Source organism: Podarcis melisellensis (genome assembly GCF_964234715.1).
Source record: "Podarcis melisellensis genome assembly, chromosome: 17".
Lineage (NCBI taxonomy): Eukaryota > Metazoa > Chordata > Lepidosauria > Squamata > Lacertidae > Podarcis > Podarcis melisellensis.
The window spans coordinates 2,745,901-2,767,346 of NC_138534.1; the positions used below are offsets into that span (position 1 = coordinate 2,745,901).

The window sequence follows — 21,446 nt, forward strand, 5'->3', positions numbered from 1 at the left end:
CAACCTTCCAATCAGCAAGCCCAAGAGGCTCAGTGGTTTAGACCACAGCGCCACCCGCATCATATGTAGATATGAAGATCACTAAGCGGGAGTGGGTGGCATTCATGTTTTATTCAAGCTTGATCCATTAAAATGAAAAAGACTTAACTTAGTCATGTTCGTTAATTTAAATGGGTCTCCTCTGAGCAAAACATAGCTGAATATTGCCCAAAGCTTATGGAATTTAGAAGGCAAATGGACAATGTATTTAAAAACATGGCTTCCATTGGGGCCAGAGATTGTAACCTGTAGCCCATCCTCCCTGACCACCAGTCATGCTGACTGAAGTTGGAGTCCAAGACAAACACTGAAAGATCCACAAAACCCCAACTTAGATTATCCTTTCTTGCTACTGTACATAAATGAATGGGAACACTGTTACAGTAGAATTTCAAGCGGTATAGTCTAAAATCAAAGAGTGGTTTTCTAGTAATAATCTTATGTTATTTATCATATTTTGTAATAACTATTATTTAATGCTCTGAATTAAAGAAAAAAGGCTAGGGATGCAGGGAAATCAATTATTTATTTGAGGCAAACAACCAGGGCTCATCTTGCTCCAGACCACAAAGAAAACTGTTTCATACTCTTATACTGCTGGCGTCAGGATGGTGAGGTTAACAGGAGACACTGCTGGGTCCATCTCACAACATGTCTCATGGCTGCATGGGGCTAGTTTTCCTTCTCCCCACAATCCATGCAGTCAGCAATATAATCATTAACTATGTGCAAAACCCCATGGGGAGACAGGTAGAGAAGTGATGGGCCTGGGAGAGTACAGCAGCGCAAAGAAATTCAGGGGAAGGGAAGAACCCATCTTTTCACAGCCAGACCCAAAGCAGGCAGCCCTGGTCATTAAGGCAGACATCAGTGTCTCACAAAAAGGCACAGTGTTAGAGGCGCTTAGGAAAGTCAGCACTGAGGCAAACAGAGAAAAGGTGTGTGTATCTTCACATAACTCTTAAGGCACGAGGGCAGGAAGCAAACACTGGCTGGAGGCCTGCTGCTGGCACAGGGTTCCTCTTGATGGGCTACAGCTTGCAGGTGCCAGGCTTCTCCATGTTATGCAAAAGATAATAATAATAAATGGAGTTCTGTGACCACAATGGAAGACACTGAATGAATGAGAAGTGCCTGGAAATCCTGCACTGGATACTGGCTGTCTCATCTCTGAAAGGAGAACGGGGACCAGGGAGAGAAGAAAGGCAGTTAGAAAGATACATTAAAAAGTACCACTTGTTTTCCTATAGCTCTCCTGTGCTGGCCCTGGCATAGATACTCACATTACAGCTAAGCATTCACACAGCACTTGAACTGTTTAAGGTGCCACCATATTGACCAATTTTGCTGACTGGTGTGGGAGGGAGGACACTGAGGCTGGCATAAGGCCACCTAGTGGGTTCACAAAGGCTTCGGTGCCACATTAAGCTCTCAGTCATAAGGCTGCATGGAAGGTGGGGTAGGGGATTGCTATTGGTCCGTGGACAATAGAGCCTTGGCTCTCAGGTGTGTCATCATTTAATTTTCATTTACTGCATTTATATCCCACCTTTTTCTCTATGGAGCTCCTCATATAATCCCCAAAACAGTCTGCTGAGAGGCAGTGACTGGTGGTGAGCTTCATGGACAAGTGGGGATTTGAACCCTGGTCTCTCAGGTCCTAGTCTGACATTCTAACCACATTACCACACTGACTCTCCTGGTTTATCATCTCCAGAGATAATTGCTTGGATAAGTAAGTGTTATTAAAGCTGAACAAGTACACTGGTTATACATCACTCAAGGCTACACCTTCTATACCCTGCCACTGTTCTATGCAAAATTTGAACTGATAAATTTGAAGAAGCTGTGGATCACTCCCAAAGGCAGCTGGGCAGCATTACATCCTAAGCAGGTGAATGGCTTCAGGGGGTTTTGTTTCACCACCCACCCATAGCAGAACTCACTGCTCCAGCTGTTCTTACCGCACTACCCTTGGCTGGCCTGAGCGCCCTCCTGCTACTTCCCCGTGGCACCTCAGCCGGGCTCTCCAGGGACTCCAACCTTTGTGTGAGTGCCAGCTTCTGCTGTATGGCCATGCGCAAGAGGGAACTCAGTGTCTTCTTCTCATCCTCAGCAGCTGCCAGCTGCCGCTGCATCTCATCTAGCTGACTCACATACTGGTCACACCTGGAGACAGATGGAGGTGGTGAGTTCAAGGCGAGTGTCAAAAAGGATAAACACCACAGAATCCTGGGCAGGCCTTACACCAGCTCTCAGTGCTTTGCATATACTCAGGGACCCATCAAATGCCAGAAAAAGAATGGAATATCCCACTGGACACTAATCATTGCTTGCTGAAATCTTGGCTCCCTTTAAATTAAGGGTGGTTTCTAGTCCTTATGGTTGTGAAAGTATATTGGAAAATGCATGAGCAACGCCTGGCAATATCTCAGAAAGTATAGGAATAGGGCTTCAATAATATTAATAGTTTGGCCAACTGTCAAAACAAGTTATGAGGAATCTAAGAAATTTTGTTTTATGTTGTGCAATATATAGGCTCTATATTCCACCCTTTGGTGGCACAGAATATGACAAACATTGCACATCTTGGAGTTTTGTTTTAGTTCAGCACCCCCTCAAAGAGCATTACCTCACCCCCTGCAGCTTCCTTCTCTTGTGCAACTTCTGCGGTCTAAGCAGCTTTCCATCTCTTTCTATGCATCGTGTGAAACCAGCCTTCCTAGTCCACAACCAGTCAATATCACAATTACTTGATTCTCCCAATCTACATGGCAAGTCCTCAGTTTCAGCACTTGTGTGAGGATAGTGGCACAATTCCAACATGAAACAGGAGCAGCAGTAGATCAAAGGCTCAATGCCAGCCCCCACCCACTTCAAGAGGTGGCTTACCTCCAACCTCTGCCCCACTGCCCCTTCTCTGCTATAGACACAGCTCCCTGGGATGCCCGCTCCTAACCTGCTGGCAAACATGGCACGTAGGGAGCAGAAAGTAGCAGCATCCTCCTTCAAGGCTTTCAGCTCATGACGCAGCTTGGCCATGGTCTCCGACACCAGCACCTTCTCGCCTTCAAACTGGCCCTTAAGGTTTGAGAGGGCAGCCTCTGCCGTCTAAAAGGGAAGGATGCCAAGGGTCAGATGATGCACTAACAAAATGAATTTCAATAGGGACAAATGTAAGGTTCTGCATTTAGGCAGGAATAACCAGATGAACAAATAAAAGATGGGGGACACTTGGCTTGCCAGTAGTAGCTGTGAAAAGGATTTAGTGGTCTTTGTAGACCACAAGCTGACCCTCAGTCAACAGTGTGATGCAGCAGCAAAAAAAGCAAATGCTATGCTATGCTGCTTCAACAGAAGTCTAGTGTCTGGTCAATGGAAGTAATACTACCACTCTGTTCTTCCTTGGTTAGACTACGCCTGGAGTTCTGGGCTTCACAATTTAAGGAGGATATTGACAAGCTGTAACGTATGCAGAGGAGGGATGACCAAGATGAACAAGGGTCTGGAAACCACGCCTTATGAGAAATGGTTGAAGGAGCTGGGTATGTTTAGCCTGGAAAAGAAGACATATGATAGCCACCTTCCAATATCTCAAGGGATATTACATGGAGGATGGAGCTTGCTTGTTTTCTCCTGCTCTGGAGGGTAGGACTTGAACCAAGAAAGGAGATTCCAACTAAACACCAGGAAGAACTTTTTGACAGTAAGAGCTGTTTGACAGTAGAAGGGATTCTCTTGGGATGTGGTGGACTCTCTTTCCTTGAAGGTTTTAAAGCAGAGGTTTGATGGCCATCTGTCACGGATGCTTAGTTGAGATTCCTGCATTGTAGGCGGTTGAACTAGATGACCATTGAGGTCCCTTCCAATTCTTTGACCTATAGCTTCTCCACATGGAAACACCCTTCACCATATGCAGAAAGTATCATTAAAGCACTGGCACACAAACATAGCGCACACACCCTTCTATGCTGCTCTGCATAGGAGACTCAAAGAGGCAGCTGGAACCATTCCACCCACAAGAACAATCTTGGAAGAGCCAGGCACATGGGGCTACCAGCCTGCTGATAAGGAAATACCTTCAAGAAGCTACTTCACTTTCAGGTCAGCAACAGGGAACACATCAACAGGACACCTTTTTCAGAGAATGAACAAGTTTATGTGTCCCTAGGATTACACTCATGGGTGGCCCCATTCTTGCTTCAGCCCTTTTTTTAAAAAGCAAGAGAAGATGCTCCAGCAAGGAGCCTCCACAACACAGCCTAGGGTGCTTGAAAGATCCCAGGACTGCTCAATCCTGGTATATGTGCAAGGAGTATTCCCAATATCCAGTCTTACACATGCAAGCTGTGTCAGAAATTCATCATGTGCGTTTTTCAACAGGTGCACGTTCAACTGCAACCATGTGGAGATCTCTGGATGCCAGGTTGGCAACTGATATCTCCATCTGGCATCTTCATCTTCATCAGCATGAAGATGATGGACTTTTCAGAGCTAGCCGACCTGACCAGAAGAGTCCACGATCAGAATGAGGAGGAGTACCAGGAAGAATGGATGAAATTTAATGATTATTTAGTTAAATACGTTCAGTTAAATTAATTGGAAAAAGCTTGCAATCACCAGTTAGGCTTGGGACTTAAATAAGTAATGTGATGAATTATTATGTTTAATGCTGAATTGGGAAGAAAGAGTGATGTTAAGTGATTAAGTTAAAATTATAAGAACTTTGATTTGGAAAACCGTTAAAATGATAAGCACTGAAATTCAACTAGGGGGATACGAGGGAGTCACTTAACAATGTTAAGAAGATTAGTTTTAATAAGGTTATGATTTATGTTTATTTGTTAGTGTGTTTTTAATTTTGTGAAAATCAATAAAAAAAATGAAGGGGAAAAAAGACATCTCCATCTGGCTGGCCCCTCCAGTTTTTTTAAAGAAGGTAAGCGGAAGAGTTTATTTATTGCATTTATCTCCTGCCTTTTTCTCCAAGGAGTACATGGTTAACTTCTCTCCTCAGTTAATCTCTACAATGACCCTGTGAGGTAAGTTAAGAGGCTGTGACTGGCCCAAGGTCACCCAGTGAGCTTCAGGACTGAGTGGGGATTTGAACCCTGATCTTGTAGGCCCACGTCCAACACTCTAACCACTACACCAAACTGGCTTCCTAGTACTTCTGCTATGGAGTAGTTTATATAAGTCAAGTACCGTAGGTAAATAAATATGGGGAAAGAAAAATGTCACTTGGAGTAAGATCTGAAGTGTTTTCCTTGAAGCTTGAATTTGTTTTAATCTGGATTGTTCGTTTTACTTGATGTTTTAATGTGTTGTAAACCACCAATATTTTTTTCTTTAAAATGTAAAGTGGTATAGAAACAAAATTATCAACAAGCTTCATTTTTTTAAAAAAAAGGTGCCTAGACATTATGTTGTGGTGACCATAACATAGGTTTAAGGTGCCATTTGGCGATTAGCTTAAATATCTGAGTTTCTAACACTGAATGCAAGCCCAGACCACCACTCTTTTGGGATGCAGCCCTTTCTGCCTTCTTTCCCAGGCCTGGAAAGTTGGAGAAAACCTATCAGCAGCCTAAGCACAGGGCTCATGCTGCAAACAGTGAGGAAAGCCGCAGGGCTGTGAAGAGAACAGTACTGGTAGGACCAGGGAGGAGGAGCAGAACAGGACAAGGACAGGAGTGCCCCAGGACTGCAGCCAAAGGAAGTGGAGTGGATAGACCCCTCCCAGACAATTGGAAATTCTATTAACAGGGTTGCTATAAGCCGCCACCCCCTCCAAGTGCATTTTATTGGTCTGCACTGGATGCTGTCAGTCCACCCAGTTTAAACATGGCACTGGTATTGGAAGGCAGGGCCTGCTGTCTGGGTACCTAGACAAAGTGCCCTGCTCTGCATTCCCCACCATCTAAGGTACAGCTAGTGGTTAAATGTGTCAAGGTTTTTTTTCAGCTGTTGTGCCCAAACTCTGGAACCCAGGAGGCCCACTTAGCCCCATACCCATCAGCTTTCCAAAGAAAGGCTAGTGAAAACCACCTTATTATTTAGGCAGACCTGTAGCCTGCCTCCCCAGTCTGCTGCTCTTTGATTGTTGTTATTATTTGTTTCTTGGTGGCTTTCCAAAAAAGCAGCTTATGAAACATTAAAACAAATGGTATGCAAGGGCCTGTGATCTCAGGCCATGCCACATCACATCCAGGCCTATATATGGGCCAAAATCATGTGGGAGCACTGAATGAGAGGTTGGGAATACAATTCCACTCCAAAGAATCTTAGTTTTAGAACACGTTGTAAGCCACCATCAAAATATTTCTGTTGTGGGAGGAGGAAATGCAGCTAATAACAATCCACAGTTAACCCGACATGATAGAAGGATGGAAGCCACAAAGAGGATGATTTAAAGAGAAAGACATATGCAATGGAAAAGATGTTTTTAAGGCATTGCAGTGATGGAATCCAATGGCTGGGTTGCTCTTAGAATGGTCTCTCTGTAAACAGTTTTTGTGAGTTTATTTATGCTGTAGCTTGACACTGTTATCAGTAGAAAGGAATGTGAGTTTGGGTAAGGCGAGCACAGATGGAGGAGACAGGAGAACTGCAATAAATCAGTGAACCAGGGAAAGAACTTTGATTTGATGTGAAAATATTCAAGCTGGAAAATAAATGCCGAAATCTGGAAATATGAACTTACTGAAATACTACACATGCTGCAATCAAATATACACACTAAGTTTTTTTTAATATATTTGCTGTTTGCAGGGTTGTAAAGGGGCAGCTGATGGAAAATATAATTGAAATTATGGGGTGATTTCAAGTAGAAATCGAGAACTAACAGCAATGGGGGTCTATCATGGACATATCTTGCAATAAGAGAAGGAAATCAGTTTTGGAAATTATATTGAATTAATTCAGTAATGATTTGTAATAATTTGGAAAATCAATAAAAATAATTGGAACAATCCCTTGCTCTTCCCATGATAGACAGAAGAAACCTGTGTAAAATAAATGTTGTATAATTCTGCAATTTGCAAGATGGCAAAATATTGCCTCGGCAAAGATTCATTTACTTTTAGACACAACATACTCACAGCCTGATCATACCTGTTTTGTGACTTCTTAACACATTCAGTTTTGCAGTCAGTGTGTAAGAAAATTCCCATAACTCTCACTGATGAGCCCATTTGGCACCAGTAGCCTAGCAGAACTCCATTCTTCTTCCTCTGCCTGCACTGTTTGGCAGGAGAAGCAGCAGCAAGATGAAAAAGGTGCTACTGGCAGTGGGCAACCCGCCAAAAGGGCTCATTGCACTAGCTGAGGGTGCTCCCAGACCCAGCTGCAGACCCACACCTTTCTCACCCTCCCCATCCTATTCACTCAGGGCTGACTTGCACCACAGACAGGCTACTCCTGCACCCACCTGCTTGTTGGCCTTGAGTACTGTGCGCAGGGTGGCGATCTGCTCCCGCTTAGTACTCAGCAGGGACTTCAGCTTCAGCACCTCCTCCACCAGCGCCTCCTTGTCACGTTCCAGTTCGGCACTGTGCCCCATCAGGCCCTGCTGATGCACCAGGGAGAGCGCCACCTGCAGGTGCCCTAGTTGTTCTCGCAAGACGGCAGTCAGGTTGGCCACATTGAGGGGCTCCAACCCACAGGGGGAACTGGGGCTGCTGGCTGGGGACTGGTCCCCACTGCTGCTTGTCTCCATTTCTGTGAGTAGGAGTTTTCGGGAGGACCGTCTTCTGCACATGCTCCGGGCTCCACGACCTTCCCGGTAATAGTCCAACACAACACGCTGAGGGGTGATGCTGTGGCAGGCACAGACATGATGATACAGAGCGGCCATCTCCTCAGAAAAACCCAGGAGCTCTTCCTGGGCCTGTGCCAGCCGTGACTGACTCTCCCGTGCCATCCTTCGGGCAACCCGCAGCTCCGTTTCTAACTGAGCAGCTGCCTCCCTCTCCTGCCGGGCTGCCAGCTGGGCCTTTTCTAACTCTTCATGGCAGCGCTCCCTCTTACAGGGTGATGGGTGGTCCCCGCCATTGCTAGGGCCAGCATCCAGGGTCTGAAACTGCTCCACCTCATGGTTGTTGCACAGCTGTTGCTGGGCTAGAGCCTCCTGGGTGCTGCTCAGCTGTTTCTTAAGGTCCTGCAGGTCTGAGGCAAGCGAGGCCTTCTCATTTTCTGTCTAATAATGCAAACAGGAAATTAGAAAGGGGATGGGGAGAGAGTTTGGTGTTTATGTTTCCCAACACAAGGCATGGAGATAAACTGAGCCATAAGATAAATCCAGATCCAAGGAGGCCAATAGAACTCTAAGTTGTTGGGACATACTCAAGAGCAGTGTATTTTGCAGAGCTACATCCTGGCATGGAAAACAGGAACTAAACTGGGAGTAGCTGGCAAGGACACTCTTAATAGGCAAGTGCTCTGAGTGAGCAAGGACAGCGCTGGTTTTGCAGCCTTACCCCAGAGATTAAGGCTGCTCAGTTCTATTCCAAAACTGTGACCCTTTTGGAGGGATCAATACAGAAGCGACAGGCTTCTCTCTTTATAGAGCTTGCCACTCCCAGGTCTCAAGTTTCCATCTGGGCTTTAAAGAGCCATACAAAAAGAAGCTGAGCTTCCGGGCTTTTGATTCGCAGCCAGGTATTTCCTTTGGCCAAGGGCGGCCAGAATGAGGCTAGCCGGAAGTGACCCAGAATCAGCTATCATAGCATTCACCTTTAGGAGGCTCTCTAAACTGTGGGTGATCTCTAATACAGGATAATCTGTTAAAAATAGAAGGAAGATGGAAAAAGAGTGAGCTGCATTCTAGACAAAAAGTGGACAAAGTGGACAAATGTCTCCAATACCTTGCAAGAGTAGAACAGCATTCAAACCTCCTTTGCCAAGACAACTGGCTTGACAGGAGGGAGAGATAATCTGCAGACAAGCAGCCTGAAGGGGGTAGGGAAAGTGCAACAGGGTCAGGCCAGAGCATGACGCTAGCTGGGCAGGATGTGCTCAGAATAACTTTAGTGGCTTCCTGCCACTCACTCTACAGGCGACTGAGAAGCTTCCAGCTCAACCGGAGTGGGGAGACAGACAGACAGACAGACAGAAACAAACAAACAGCAGACTCCACAGACAAGATTACTGGCAGAGTAGAAACCCGAAAGCAATGCCTCTGGCATCCGAGCGACTTGCAGTCAGAATAGCTCCTTTGAGTTCACTGTGGATCAATACTATCAAGCCATAATTTTGATCTCTAAAACCTTGCTTAGAAAATCACTTCCCAGCCTAGCATTTTCTTAGCTTTTGCCACACCCATGCTCCCCGCCCTACAGAAAGAGGAAATAGTCCCATTACAGTACATTTTAAGCTTTGAAGAACAGGAACCCACTTTTTGACATCACAGCCTGATTGTTCAAATTGCAATGGTGGCCACTATTTGTGCTGCAATACCTTCATCCTCTGTGCCTGAGGCAAAACGGAATGGCAAGCAGTTCTAGGGGATGCCATCCAATGCTGCCCTGGACCACTTCAGGATTACAGATGGAAAAATCAAGGGTCTACAAATCTAGCTGGAGTTGCCCTTGCCAGATAGTCAACACCAAGATATCCCACTCCTGCATCCTCTGTGAATGGGGAGGGAATAATATTTTTCTCTATTTTTTCCCCCTTAAGGTAAAAACAATGCAAATAGAAATGTGCACCCCACCATGAGACTATCATTTATCATAATGATAAATTTCCAAAAATTTAAGACTTCTTGAGATGGTTTAACAACATGAACTCCAGAAATATTCTCCATATTTTCTCAAAGTCATTTCTCTTCCATATTCCCCTTCTTACTTTAACAGCACACATTAATTTATCATTAATCGCTATATCCCACACTTCTTTGTACCATTCTTCTATTCAGCATCCACCTTGCTTTTACCATTTCCTAGCTTTGATAACTCTTCCCACTGTCAACAAGTTTTTAAGTTCTTCATAGCTTGTGTACAGGGAGGGAATAATTCTGCTGGGAACAAGAGACCACTCACTCTCCCCAGGTTCTCTGACAATTGTGTGGCTGGATAAAAGCAAGGGATAAGTAAAGGTAAAGGGATCCCTGACCATTAGGTCCAGTCGCAGACAACTCATCTTGCTTTACTTGCTGAGGGAGCCAGCATACAGCTTCTGGGTGATGTGGCCAGCATGACTTAAGCCGCTTCTGGTGAACCAGAGCAGCGCACGGAAACAATGTTTACCTTCATGCTGGAGCGGTACCTATTTATGTACTTGCACTTTGTGCTTTCAAACTGCTAGGCTGGCAGGAGCAGGGACCAAGCAACGGGAGCTCACCCCATCGCGAGGATTCGAACTGCTGACCTTCTGATTGGCAAGCCCTAGGCTCTGCGTTCTTTGCAGGTACAAGAGGGCTCTGGGCAGGAGGGGAAGTGGAAGAGAAAAACAAGGGGTCTTGCCTTGCATCAGCACACTGGGCTTTGCACAGCTAGTGCTGTTTGTTCCCCAAGCCCAGCATAAAGTGAGAACTGAAGCACATCCCTCCTGATAAGTTCCCCACATGCACCAGAGGACTCTTGTGTGGGAGATCAATGACAACTGCCTATTAGCCAAAGTAAGAGATGGACTGTCCAAGGAAGAAGAATTTGGTTTAAATGATGCCCTCCTGTAAAAAGCAAGTCTCTGTACATTCAAATATAAATTGCCAGGGGCAAAGACTAAACTAGAATCTTCTTGCCAATACTAGCTTTGTTTTTCTACAATGGAGCATTCAACAATTTGATTCCCTCCCTTGAAGTATTACACAGTAACTACACAGACAGGGGCAATGACTTTTTCAGAATTTGGATACACAGTACATGGCAGTGGACTGAATCTCTAACAGAGCTGCAAACCCCAAGTTAGCCAGCTGGGGTAGGGTGAGGGGTGGGGATAGCAAACCATTCGCATTGGCCTAAAACATAGCACATCTTGCTCCACTGTGCAACAGGAATGCAATTCACGTTGTTAGTCATCTCATATTGAAACCAAACCTCTCCCTGATCCACAGGGCTTAGCCTGCTTACCTGGAGCAGCTGTTGCTGCAGTTTGTGAATCTCTGCCAAGTTAAGCTCACTGAAGAGGTCTGCCACAAGACCAGGTGCAGGCCGGATGCTGTGGGGTGTGGAAGCCATGCTCCCAATGCTGCTGGCATTGGCAAAGCCACTATCCTGTTCCTCTGCACGGCTGTGGTTAAGCTCTTCTAGGTTGGCTTGCAAGCTGCTTAGGGAGTCATGGCGCCCTCCTGTGCAGATGGCCAGCTCTCGCCGCAATTCCTGCTTCTGCTCACGCTCTGCCTGCAGAGCCTCTAGTGCCTCCTGAAGTTGGTGTTCTGCCAGGTCCCGGAGACGACCCAGCTCCAGCAGCTGAGTCCCAGCAAGCACCAGCTCTTCCTCTCGGCAGCTAAGGGCATGCTTGATGCTCTCAAACTCCACCTGAGGAAGGAAAAAAGGGCACACTACTAGGTGGTTGGCTGCTGCTCATCATCAGGCCCTGCCTCCCCCAGTATTTCATCTGAATTACTGACATCCACATCTTTCAGCTTCAACATCACTCGGACCAGTTTGGCATGACTGAATATGGCACATGCTTACACTTTCTTTTTACAGCAACAGATGGAAAACAATCCCCACCATCCTTTAAGATCCACCAGCAAGCCCTTCTTCCATGTCCTCTTATGTAAGTGTCAGACAGACATGTGGAATTGTGCACAGGCACCTGTATTGTGGAACTTCCTATCACCACCGTTCCAGACACCAAAACAAGAAAACCTGAGTGAGCTTTTAGTGGCCTATTCATGACGTAGATAAGCTGGACAGGCATTTAAGAGCTATTAAACAATTCTGTTTTATTCATCTTGCACATTATTCTGCAACAAGCTCAAAATAAGTTTAAAATGCAAATCCTATATCCTAGTAGCAAAGGTGGTGGTCCTGTACTTTTCAGTGAAACGAGGCCATCAGCAAAGTCAGTATGTCTGCATAATTGTGAAACTAAAAAATTAGTTTAACTCAACACAGAAGGAGACATAGCAACAGGTATTCGAATGCAGAAATTGGACTATGCGAGCAATTAAGCATCAGTAAAAAGCAAGGGGAAAGGAACTTAAGAGATGGAAGGATGGAGACAACTGGTCTGCTCCAGTCCCCAACTATTAACACCACTTCAGAGAAATCAGTATTGTGGGTGCAAACTTGAGCATAGCAATTACACCCCCCAGAGCTTTTAAGAGCTCTGATCCCTTTGAAGTTAAGAGCCTTGGAGAAATATGTTCAATCTGATAAAAAATACTTCCTCCAAACCCAATTAATTGCACAGATCCCAGGTACAAAGGCACGCGCGCGCGCGCGCGCGCACACACACACACAGTGTATGTACCGTATTTTTTGCTCTATAAGATGCACCAGACCACAGACCACCTAGTTTTTGGAGGAGAAAAACAAAAACAAAAAAAATATTCTGAATATTGGAAGCCAGAACAGCAAGAGGGAATGCTGTGCAGTGAAAGCAGCAATCCCTCTTGCTGTTCTGGCTTCTGGGATAGCTGCCAGTGTGGTGTAGTGGTTAAGAGCGGTAGTCTCGTAATCTGGGGAACCGGGTTCGCGTCTCCGTTCCTCCACCTGGGTGACCTTGGGCCAGTCACACTTCCTTGAAGTCTCTCAGCCCCACTCACCTCACAGAGTGTTCGTTGTGGGGGAGGAAAGGAAAGGAGAATGTTAGCCGCTTTGAAACTCCTTAAAGGGAGTGAAAGGCGGGATATCAAATCCAAACTCTTCTTCTTCATTCGCTCCATAAGATGGCACACACATTTCCCCTTACTTTTTAGGAGGGAAAAAGTGAATCTTATAGAGCAAAAAATACGGAAATTTCATTTTGTATACTGCCCTTCATATGAAGATAACGAGGGGATCACAACATAAAAATAAAAAATGAGAACACAAATATAAATTCAACAAATATTAATAGCACCTTAACATCGGAGGCCTTCCAAGAGGCATCCCCTGCTATGCCTAAACTATTGAGGTAAAAAAAATGGATCACTTGATATGGAATGACCCTTAACTCAGTTGGTTAGAGCATAATGCTGATAATGCCAAGGCTGCCGGTTCAATCCCTGTAAGGGACAGCTGCATATTCTTGCACTGCAGGGGACTGGACTAGATGATCCTCAGGGTCCCTTCCAACTCTATGATTCTATAAGAGGCTTGCTTCGCGTTCCTAATATTGGTACCTCAGAAATCAAACAGAATATGTTCCGGAAGTCCATTCAACTTCCAAAACGTTCGAAAACCAAAGGGCAGGAAGCTCCTGCAGCCAACCAGAAGCCGCAGAAGTTGTGTTGGACGTTCGGGTTGCAAAAAGGAACACTCACTTCTGGGTCTGCGGCATTCGGGAGCCAAAACATTCGACTTGCAAGGCGTTCAGGATCCAAGGTATGACTGTACTACTGTCTTTCTAGCAGCAGGCAAATACTTTCTTTTTTAAACTCTCCAAGACAATGAAAAGGTTTTAAGATTTTAAATGGCTAACACTTTAAAACAGGGCTAGATTCAACTAAGGAGTTGCGCTAGCAGGAGCTGGCACAAGTCCGCGTAGCACAATGTGGCTTCCCTGTCTCCTCCTGCACCCCCATATCAGCTTGGGAGGGTCAGGAGAACCTTTAGAACAGTGCAAATGGGGAAGAGGAGAGAATTCTACTCGGCAAGCAGAATTCTTGCACTGGTAGAATGTTCATATTAGTACGACACTGAATTCCACCCTTAACATTTTGAACTACAGCTTTAAATATTTAGACTGTTTATGATGGTTGGTTGCATGTTTTAAGTCCTGTAAGATTGCTCCTGCAATGCTGCTAGACTGCTGAGGTTCAGAATCAACTAATCAAGGCTCAGAGTTCAGCCATCTTAGAAGTGTCTCTACAGCAGCTGTATTAGTATCACCCCACTTCCATCCACAAGCCAGCAAAGGTCCATTGGGACATGGTTGTAGGTGAAAGCAAACATACATTTGCAAAATTAAAGCAGGTGAACACAACCGAAGCAGTATTCCTATAAAGCAGATGCTATACAATGACGTGGTTGACATCTGGTCCACACCACTGTATGAAAGGCACACATTCAAGTGGTCAGTGCCAGGCCCACTATAGTATGTGGAAGATACCAATACCTGACTGCCCTTGAGCATGGAGACCTGCTTCTGCAGAGAGATGTTCTCCTCTTCAAGTTCAGCACAGTCCTGCAACTGACGCAGCTCCCGTGTCTTGACCTGTTTCATCTCCTCACATAGCCGGGCCTTCTCGGATTCTAGGATCTGACGTTCCTGGGAAGACGGGGAAATAGGAACCAAGTCAGACATGCCACAAACCACCCATCATATGGTATTACATCAAGGCAGGATTGGATACGGAAGAACTTGATATAGGATATGTTAATGGCAAGATCCAATACCCAAAGCAACTTCATCCTACCTACAAACACTTTTTAAAGCTTTCTTATTCCATGTTAATTCATGCAGGCTCCTCATCAAGCTTTAAAACCCTGCTTTTTGGGGGGTCAAAGCTCTGCATGAGGAGCCTCCACCAGAAGAAAATACTTGTTCATACAGCTCATGCAACTTGCTTCCAAAGGAGTCAGTGAGGACCAGCACCCTGGATGGCTTTAAAAGAGGACTGGTCCAATTCATGGAGGATAAGGCTACTAGCCATGATGGTGGCACTCTGCCTCCATAGTTTGGGAGACACCAGTTTCTGAACACCAGTTTCTAGAAATCAAAGGAGAGGAGGGTGCTCTTGTGCTTGGGTCCTGCTTGAGGGTTGCCTATAGTCATCAAGTTAGCCACTGTGAGGACAGAAAGTTGGTCTAGATGGCCTACTCCAGCAGGATTCTTCTTACATTCTTGAGCACAGGGACCCCACCCAACCCCCATTTCAAAGCTTTGTCCTCCAACTTGGAGGATAACCAGCATGGCAACGGGAGGCAGAGCTAGCATGATTGTCACTGTGGTCCCCTTCATCTTTTTAACATGGCCCAGTAATGCCTGAGGACTTGATTATTAAATCAAAGTGAGGGAGAAGTGTCCACATGGTTTCACACTTAAAAGTATATCTAACACTTACATCAAGCTGCAAGTACAAGCTGCTATTGGTGGTCAACCACAGCAGAACATTTTTATGGCATGACAGTGAATTTCACCCACAGAGTACACTGTAGAAATAACAAAATGCAGGGAGCAACGTCTCACATTCTCATGGACGTCTTAATACTCCAGGAACAAATCACTACTACTTTTCCCATTTCACAGCTAACCAATTTTGCATTCTGGTTTGCAGGACCATTTGCAGAAGGGCAAAACCTTATTCCTGATTTTGCACCGTGTGAGCACTCGGAGCAGCTCAGAAACATAGCACAACAATGGAAATGATCCTCCAAGTTACCTCCCAACTCAAAGTCTGGGGGCATTGCCACACTATCATTCTGAGGCATTAGACACACCTTTCAAGCTGCAAAATCCAACAACCACTGCAGACCTCCCCTGAAACTTGGAGATGGAAGTAGAACATGCTTGAGGTACCTCAAAAACCTGGGAAGCAATGAGACACAGCCAGCCCTCCTCCCATTATGAAGGTTACCATAGTTGTGTTGTGCTTTAGAAGACCTCTAAAGCACAGCATGATTTCTGAGATGATTCCCCAAAGCACCTCCCCAGCTTCAAATTTCGGATGACCTCTGGGGTTCATCAAGCTCACCCGAATGGGTGGAATACTCTAGCTTTATAAACTCTAAACCCATAAGCATTTAGTTCAGTATTCTATGTAGCTGGCTTTCATTAGTTTAAAGAACAAAAAAATAGAACTTCCAGTCTCGATGGCTGCAGAAATTATCTTGAATACACATGGGCAGTGGTTGGTGAGATTTTCTGAACGGCAACAAACAGGACTTACAGTAGCCAGATACTGGGGCTGCAGTGCTTTATATAACTTGAGGGCCTCATCTGCCCCTTCCTGTCTTAGAAACTATTATGGCATATAGGTGGCACATCAATCAATAAAACAGTGGAAACAGAATTGTGCAAAATGCAGCCAACTGCTTACTACAAATATTTCATTCCTTTATCAATTTAGCACTAACCTAATACACTTTAGTAAATACATATGTACAGACTTGTGTGCTAGACAGTTCTGAACTACAACCCGTATGGACCACCCCAGTTTCTTAACACAATCACATTACCTTCCTCAAGTCCCGCAGAGCCACACTAATACGCTCATTTTCTACCCCATTGTTGTCCAACTGGGATCTCAGATGCTTTACATTGTTCTGAAGCTCCTCAATGGTCTGGGTCAGGCAGGCTTCTTTGGAAGCAGTTTCTCTGAGCAGACATTCTTCTCGGCTCTCGCCGTCAGCTGCTGCCCGTTTGTGACTGCTGTGGGACTCTGCTAAAGCCTAGGCAAGATAGAAGGAGGCAGGAGATTATGGTTAAGAGCACATTGCCCAAGCTGGAAACATGCTAAGGGCATTCTTGCCCAAGGCAGAACACGGGAAACTTTCACTCACCTCCTTCATGTGGACCAGCTCCATGCGTAGCACCTCCAACTGGCCTTCCAGCTCACCACAGCGCTGCTTAAGCTCGCCATTTTCCTCCAGCACAGCCAGCCCATACTGTGCAGCCTGGACTTTTTCTCGGGTTGCCTCCTGCAGCTCAGCCACCAGTCGCTCCACCTCTGCTTGAAGCTTTTCTGGATCTTGGGCCATGGAGGCTGCTGGCATGCTGCCCCTGGCCAATGACAGATAAATATTTGCTAGGAGGCAGGAAAGCATAGGTGGAAGCACAGAAGATAAAACTATCAGGCTTCTCTATCCAATAGACAGAGCTGCCAGTCAATCCCCTTTTAAATCCCATTATGGAGATCCCTTGCACACCCAGATTTCATCTCCCCTGCTCATTCAACTCAAATATGCCACTGGTGCTCCAACTAAAATCTGGGGTGTTCTTAAGCCACCTCTCAGCACGGATGAGTAACATCTCCAGGCAAGTCTAATCTATTGATCACTCTGACCTATACTTAAAGAAAGAGACATATTTTACTCATTTTTATTTAACAATATATAACACTTGGTTGTAGTAAAACCTCTAAAACAGTTATAGGCAATTAAGTGAATAGACATGTATGTGGTAAGTCAACTGCACAAGTAAGGTTTAATTTGTGGCTTCATACAGTAACATTTACAAGTCTGACTTGACCTAACCCCCACCATAGACAAAACAGTCCAAAGATGGCTCAGATATTCATTAGTTGGGGGTTAACCAGGAGCTTGAGAAAACACAAACAGCAAATAAACAAAAATACAAAATCAGAGTACTAGCCTCCACTAATCTGATTACTGCACCCCAACACATTTTGAACTTTTATGGAGCTAATGATTCAAAGTCAGGCAAAGAGTTATTGTTCTGGGAGGCATCTGAGAAAGAATAGTTTAGATGTTAGCCTCAGACACCAAGGCATAAAATATTTAAGGTAAAGGTAAAGGGACCCCTGACCATTAGGTCCAGTCATGACCGCCTCTGGGTTTGCAGCGCTCATCTCGCTTTATTGGCCTGTACAGCTTCCAGGTCATGTGGCCAGCATGACTAAGCTGCTTCTGGTGAAACAGAGCAGTGCACGGAAACGCTGTTTACCTTCCCGCTGGAGTGGTATACCTATTTATCTACTTGCACTTTGACGTGCTTTCGAATTGCTAGGTTGGCAAGAGCAGGGACCGAGCAACAGGAGCTCACCCCGTCACGGGGATTCGAACCGCCAACCTTCTGATCGGCAAGTCCTAGGCTCTGTGGTTTAACCCACAGCGCCACCCGTGTCCCTCCTATAAAATATTTACTGGGAGATTTATTTCTTTTTTAAACACATAATTAAAACAAACAGAGCACAAAACAAAAACATACAAACATTTAAACATGTATAATTTCATAATCTTATTTTCATGCACCTTCTTTCCCCTGACTTTAACATGTATGATTCATTAACATGTATGATTCATCATGCAACAGTTGCAGCTGGAACATTACTGTGCCAAACATTGGTGCCTATTTGGTCAGAAACATCACAGACCTCAGCCCAGAAATTGTATCCCACCCTTTCTTTCTCAAAGGACTTCAGCATGGCATAATTAATAACCAAGAGGGAATCAGATGGAAAGATAATAATACCACTGGGAGAGGCAAATTCAACCCGACCTCAAATTACGTTCAATGAGAGCTCCCCTGCTCACAATAGATGTGGCTGAATATAAATGTATTGCATTGCTTCTAGAGGAGACCTTGGCTTTGACAGACCCTCTGGATGAGTGGAACTCAAAAAAGCATCCAGTGAAAACACCTCCATGCAAAACCTTGCCTATGGAACATGCTCCTTGAAGCATACTAAGAGAGGCTGCTACTGACAGACTGTACTGACTACAACATGATACATAGAAGGAGTTGCTTTTTAGGGATATATGGGACAACATTTTTTTTATGTTTTATAATTTAGATAGAAGTAGCATCTACCCTATGAGAAGAACTGACTTATAGGAAAAGACCAAGGGATGTCTGGAAACTGGGGAGATGCCTTTCAGATACTCAGAACTCAGTGAAGGCAACTGTCATTCTTTATGCAGCATCCAGTACCGTCTCTGTGCATGGAAGTATCATTTAGGAATATGCAAGCTTCCATAAGGAATGTGGAAAATATAAGCATTTTTGGTGGTGGTAGTGGTGGGGATACAGAGAAAGCATGCAGCCATGCTTAGGAAGGCCAGGAGTGAAGTTTGCCTTCCTTGTAATAGGGAGGGGGCAAACAGCAGCAGAAAAAAGCTTCTCACACTGGCTAACCATTATAACTGCAAGCTTCTCTAAAAAAATAACACAGGCAGTAATCAGAAGAAAATATCACTGTCTAAAGGGTAGAGTATCACATTAGAGTTCATGCCACAGTTCACAACAGCTGTAACTTGCTTTTTGTTATTAGTTAATTATCTGCTGTTCACCAAGTGTTAATGCTTTGACAATTACCACAAATTACACAGTCAGGTTTACATTTAGGGAAATCGCAGGGATCAGCACACCCAGCGTGCAACAGAAGAGCCTCCACTCAGGAAAATTTCTTCACGATCAATGTATCTTCTACTACCAGGCATTTGGCGAAAAATGTTTTTTGATTGGCCAGACATCCAAAACCAAGCTATATGCTGACCTAGAAGATATGTGCCTTGATTTCCATTGCTCCCCATTACAAAATATAACAAAATGTTGTCATCCACTCCTTAACATTAAAAAGCATTTTAAAGGATGTAACAAAACAACTCCATTCATGAATGGTCCACCAGACTTGTAAATAGTTACTTGCCTAGAAAGTACCGTATCTTGAGACAATGGAGCGTGCCTCTGCCTTCCCTAACACCCCAGAAAATAGATGTTACTAGCTGGAGAAGTACTAGATAGCAAAGGTGGAGAAGGGTGCCAGCCTTCCCTTTACAACCCAGAACACCTTATTTGCACCCGTCCAGCTCCAGGAGTACCCACGGAACCAAACACTATACTGCAGTTTGCAATCACAGGAAATGAAGCAGACAGGAATAGAAATGCAAGGTTGCCCAGAGAAGACTGCAAAAGAGAAAGATTTGAGACTGCCACTTTGTTTTCTGAAGCAAGTTGTATCTTCTCCAGATCATTTTGCTAAGAAAACAAAGAGCCTTAGGACACCTTAAGGCTAGTAAGATTACCACAGTTCCTACGGTGGGTACTAGAGGAAAGGAGGATATAGCTAAAAAAGCTAGAACTAAACTCTGCTTTCACAACAGTCTTCAGACAGGCTTGAGAGACTTCTGCTTTGATGACACATAAGCTGATCAACCACCACTTGACTTCCCTCCACACCAATGCAATGAGAGTTACAGACTACAGCGCTACCTTTATGAGTCTGTCAGTGACTGAGTGCAGGGCAATGTTAGTACTGTAATAAGTGCAGAGGCCTACTTGCCACCAAGGTGAAATGAATTTGCCAGGGCTGTACCAATTTAAGATCACAGGCGAGGGCTCACAAGAGAATGGACTGTATGAAAGAGCACTACATCACACAAGCTTTCATCTGGAGGTTCAGTTGGTATAGCCCCGAGGCAAATTGGCCATTTTAAAGAGAACTAGGCTAGAGCTGAATGTATGAGCAGGTGAGAAGGAGGACACAGTCAAACAGCTGAAATCCAAAGTTAAAAAGGCAGTAAGCACCAGGAGTCAAAACTGCGGCAATCAAGATACCGCAAGTATCAAAGGAATGCTCCCACAAATAGTAAGAACAATTGCAGAAAAATGCTGTAATATCCTGTGTTGGAGAAACAACACATGCATACCTACCATCCTTGCACTCCAGAAGAATGACCACCTCCTGCCATTAATCCCATTTTACCCCTGAACACATGCTAGGGCATTGGCCAAAGTAACTAATCCAGATTAAGCAGTCTAGGAATGTGTAACTTGACTTCACATCTTCATAGCGCAGAAGATTGTTGCTTCACATTCTGTATTAAGAAATGGAACACGGTACCCACCTTTAGCTGTGCTTCCAGCCACAGAATCAAATCGGACCCTGTGCTCCAGCCACAAAACCCCACACTTTCTCCCCCACCCGGTGCTTTGCGTGACACCTTGCCAGTTTCCGAGATCTCAAAACCTCACTGTTCTGCGACATTTTGGTTGGTCGCAAGAAAAAAGTACTGTCCTGCTGTGGATTTCTGAAGGGTTTACTTCCCCCTTCCCGTCTTCTAAATGACTGCTTATTTCGCTTTTTCACGCATCTCAAAAGAAGGTGGGAAACACCACCCTCCTGCGTGACTGGCAACAAGCCAGAAGAGTGCCGAGAAAGCTGCTTTGCAAGCTCGAGTAAGGAAAATTGTTGGCGCGAATCCGTTTTGAGAATAACGCCGCGTCCCCTCCCCACAAAACCCCCCGAACCCCCACCCCACCCCCGTGCTATAACGCCCTTGGGTTCCAGAGGCGCTAATGAAAAGGCACTGGGCTGTCACTTTCGGATGTGAAGGCGGGCTGAGGCGAAAGGACGCCGCTCCCGCCGGGCCGAGGCCGGGCTCGACGCGCGCAGCCCCTCAGAGGAAGGCGCGCAAACTCACCTGCGCCCTCACCTCGCGGGCGGGGGGGCGTGGCCTCCGCCTCAGCGTCCTCCAATGGCAGAGCGGCAGAGCGGCTGGGCGCGAAGATCACTCCTCCGGCCCCCGGCAGGCCGACGCGGGGGATTTCCGCCTCAGGCGAGAGGGCGGGACGCCTCCCTCTCCTCCCTCCGCACGCGGGGTCCCCAAGCGCCGCTCCGCGCGGCCGGCGTC

The 21,446-nt window shown here is 45.5% G+C and overlaps 1 protein-coding gene across 2 annotated transcripts; it reads right to left on the reverse strand.

Moving 5' to 3' along the window:
* Positions 1 to 546: 546 nt before the first annotated feature.
* Positions 547 to 21,375, reverse strand: LOC309359869 (protein bicaudal D homolog 2-like). Of its 2 annotated transcripts, none has more exons than XM_081894151.1 (9): positions 21,237 to 21,375; positions 16,635 to 16,854; positions 16,311 to 16,523; positions 14,248 to 14,400; positions 11,109 to 11,516; positions 7,469 to 8,236; positions 2,999 to 3,150; positions 2,004 to 2,208; positions 547 to 1,209 (listed from the first exon to the last, which is right to left on the reverse strand). In XM_081894151.1, exons 2-9 carry the CDS (start codon positions 16,845 to 16,847, stop codon positions 1,204 to 1,206), a joined length of 2,118 nt encoding a protein of 705 aa, XP_081750277.1. In that variant the 5' UTR covers positions 16,848 to 16,854; positions 21,237 to 21,375; the 3' UTR covers positions 547 to 1,203. The 2 variants fall into 2 exon arrangements, with proteins under 2 accessions (XP_081750277.1, XP_081750278.1); XM_081894152.1 differs by lacking the exon at positions 21,237 to 21,375 and adding an exon at positions 20,661 to 21,044.
* Positions 21,376 to 21,446: the final 71 nt, after the last annotated feature.